The sequence below is a fragment of the Octodon degus genome, unplaced genomic scaffold (genome assembly GCF_000260255.1).
Source record: "Octodon degus isolate 3935 unplaced genomic scaffold, OctDeg1.0 scaffold00087, whole genome shotgun sequence".
Taxonomy (NCBI): Eukaryota; Metazoa; Chordata; class Mammalia; order Rodentia; family Octodontidae; genus Octodon; species Octodon degus.
Window position 1 is genome coordinate 11,408,608 of NW_004524663.1, and position 3,219 is coordinate 11,411,826.

A 3,219-nucleotide genomic window follows, 5' to 3' on the forward strand; every position below is an offset into this window, starting at 1 on the left:
CCGCCTGGCTCCTTCTCCGCGTCCTCGCGCCAGCGCCGCACGCGTCCGCGGGGGGCTGCCGCGCCGGCGCCTCCTTCTCCGGCTGTGGCACGGCCGCCGGTCCTTCCCGGCGCTCGGTCCCGACGCGGTGCCGCCTCACAGCCCCAGACTCAGAGCCCCACTCCATGGTCACACGCCTCAGCCGCCGACCCAACTGCCCGGCCCACCACACACCCGGCAGCTGCCGTGCCGCCGCAGCGCCTCCTAGTGAGCGGACGGAAACTGTAAAGGGCCAAACTTCTTTTGATTGGCCGGTCACGCAGCGTGGGGTAGCTGGCTGGACGTGGTGGCGTAATGCCGGCTGCAGGGCTTCCCCGTCTGCTGCAGAGCACGGGTTGCCTAGCGAAAACCACCCCTAGGGCTTGATACATGCAGCACCAGGCAGGAGAAAAGTAAAATGCTGTTGCTGCTGCTGCTGCTGCTGCTGCTGCTGCTGCTGCTGCTGCTGCTGCTGCTGCTGCTGCTGCTGCTGCTGCTGCTGCTTTTGAAAAACTGCCAATGGTTCTTAAACTGCATCAGTTGAGGGACGGTATGGCCCGGATTTGGGAAAGAACATTAATTAGAATGGACTTCTGGAAAAGCTCCTAAAATGAAAAACAGGATTTAACAGAAGTTCGGTGCTGGAGTGCTTGTGTAGCATGAGTGAGGCCCTGGGTTCAATTCTAGCACAACTCGGACAAAAAATAAAAGATACAGAATAATGAAAGCTTCATGCTGAATACTACTATGAGCCTATCATGCTCAGTGCATTAATGACTTTCTCGTTTAACTCGCCTAATAAACCTTAGGGAAGTATTTTATTTGGAACTCTAATTTCATGGGCCCCCAAAACAGCATTTTGATCCACTGTTGCATATGGTGCTCTGGAAAGAGAATTTTAAGAAACTATTCCTCCAGAGCCTATGTTTTAGTGCGATCCTAGCTATTAATCTGCCTGCTTGCTGGTGTAATATTAGGGCCTCTCTGTCTCAAAGCCCTGTCCCCCATGTCCGCCTTCACAGAGCTTACTTTGTTTTTTTTTTTTTTTTTCAGTACCGGGGATTGAACTCAGGTCCTTGCGCTTGCCAGGCAAGTGCTTATTCTACTGAGCTATCTCTACGGCCACAGAGCTTACAGTCTAACAAGGAAGAAATAGACATGTTTGTAAATAAAATGTCAGATAGAGGTATGTACTCTGAGAAAATTAAGGCAGGGAATGGAGGGGCAGAAGCTCCTGTCTGGTTGGTGGGATCAGGGGAAGGTCTGTGTGGATGACATCTGAGGCAATGTGAACAAAGGGAGGAAGGGCCACATGAGCCCGGAACACAGCCTTACAGAAATAGGGAAACAGAAATCTCCAGGAGTAACACTGAGTAAGGCTAAAACAGACAGAGCCACGGGCCAGTGAGAGAGGTAACTCGTAGAAGGCAGAAGCCAGCAGCGAGAGGGTCTGCGGGTCATAGCAAGAAGTTAGGGTGCTTTGGAGCAGCGCAAGATCAGGTGTAAGTAATGTTTCATAAACTCACTCCAAGTCTCAATTCCAATCAGAGGCCACACTCTTAGTCCTTAATAATGCTTGGCCTTTGAAATATTTGAAGCACTTTGATTGGCAGTTTTAGGGACTGGGGAGATGGCTCAGTAGAATAAGTGCTTCCCTGGCAAGCACAGGGGCCTGAGCTGAATCCCCAGTTCTGCCAAAAAGCAAGAAAGAAAGATCAGTAGTTTTACTTGTGTGGAAAGGAGACCACAAGCCAGGTATGGAAGTGCATGCCTGTAATCTCAGCACTCACAAGGGTGAGTGAGGAGGATCCTGAGTTTGTGGCCGTCTTGGGCTACATAGCCGAACATCTTAAACCTGCAGAGCACAGCATATTTTTTTATCATAAAGGCACATAAATGTGAGTGGGTCAAACACATGTTTATTCTTCAGAGTATTTCTATTTTTTTTTTTTTAGTATTTCTATTCTTGAATTTTTAATTTTATGGTTATTGTATTAAATAATGTTTAACAGGAAAAAACTCACTAGTTAAATTCTGCATTTTTAATATTTGTTGAGTGTTTATTAAAAAGCATCAAAATTTTCAACATCATCTGGTTTTTTGGTGTACAAAGTCTAGAAAAGAACAACAAATTATTTCCTATATGATATGAACTATAATGAAGATATCAGGAGCACGCTACAAAAAGAAAATAATCTTTAATTATCACAGCTAAGGCAGTCTTCACACATGACAATAGCATGTTCCATGCACACCTGTTAGCACATACGTTTTGCACTCCCAGTCTTTGAAGGATATATCTGACATCTCACTGGTCTTGCTGCTTTGTCAGACAGTCCTTTCTATATTGTACAATGTGTAGTTGACAAGAGCACAAAATATCAATGAAGTAAAGTATTAAATTCTTAATATGCATTATGCAGAGCGCTTACGAGGCTGAGGCAAGAGAATCGCACAAGGTCGAGGCCAGCCTGGGCCACCAGTGAGTTCAAAGCCAGCTTCTATTACATAGGAAGACCCTGTCTCAAAAAAACAAACTAAAAAGCCCCCCAGGATAAATGTCAACACTTTCACATCAGCTATGTACAAAACCTAAGAAGTGAAATCAGACATAAAAACCTGGGTGAGCTGCAAGTACACACACACAAAAGTCAAGCACAGGAATAATGTTTGCCTCCAATGTCACACCCGATGCACCTCCACCTCCACACGGGATAACTGCATGTTACCTGGATGCCTGGATAACCACGCACACACCTTGCTTTCACAGGCAGCACATGTGCTTAGCTTTCCTACGTGGCAGGTTTTTCCTATCACCTCTTTTCCTGTTTTGTCAGGAGCTTACTACTATGTTGTACAGTGTGTGCTCAGAAGGAAATAAGATACCAGTAAAATAAAATATCAAATGTGTACTGAGTGGGCTGGGGAGGTAGTTCAGTGGTCTAAGTGCCTGCCTGGCAAGCACAAGGACCTGGGTTCAATCCCCTGTACCACATACTGTGCTGGCCCTGTGCTGACCACTGAAACCTGGCATGGTGGTGCACGACTGTAATCCCAGCACTGGGAAGGCTGAAATAGAAGGATCACTATGAGTCTGAGCTGGTTAGCGAGACCCTGTACCAAATAAATAAATAAATGATTTTTTAAAAATGTGTACTGTGTGCTTAGGATAGAGCTCAACATTTTCATTCTTTTTTCTTT

At 46.1% G+C, this 3,219-nt stretch overlaps 1 protein-coding gene across 1 annotated transcript in view; it reads right to left on the reverse strand.

Moving 5' to 3' along the window:
• Positions 1–220, reverse strand: part of Ermp1 (endoplasmic reticulum metallopeptidase 1) — a 43,813-nt gene extending 43,593 nt beyond the window's left edge. The window contains exon 1 of the mRNA XM_023721939.1: positions 5–220. Coding sequence (XP_023577707.1) covers positions 5–166 — 162 coding nt within the window. The 5' untranslated portion in view covers positions 167–220. The remainder of the gene's footprint in view (positions 1–4) is intronic.
• Between the last annotated feature and the right edge of the window lie 2,999 nt (positions 221–3,219).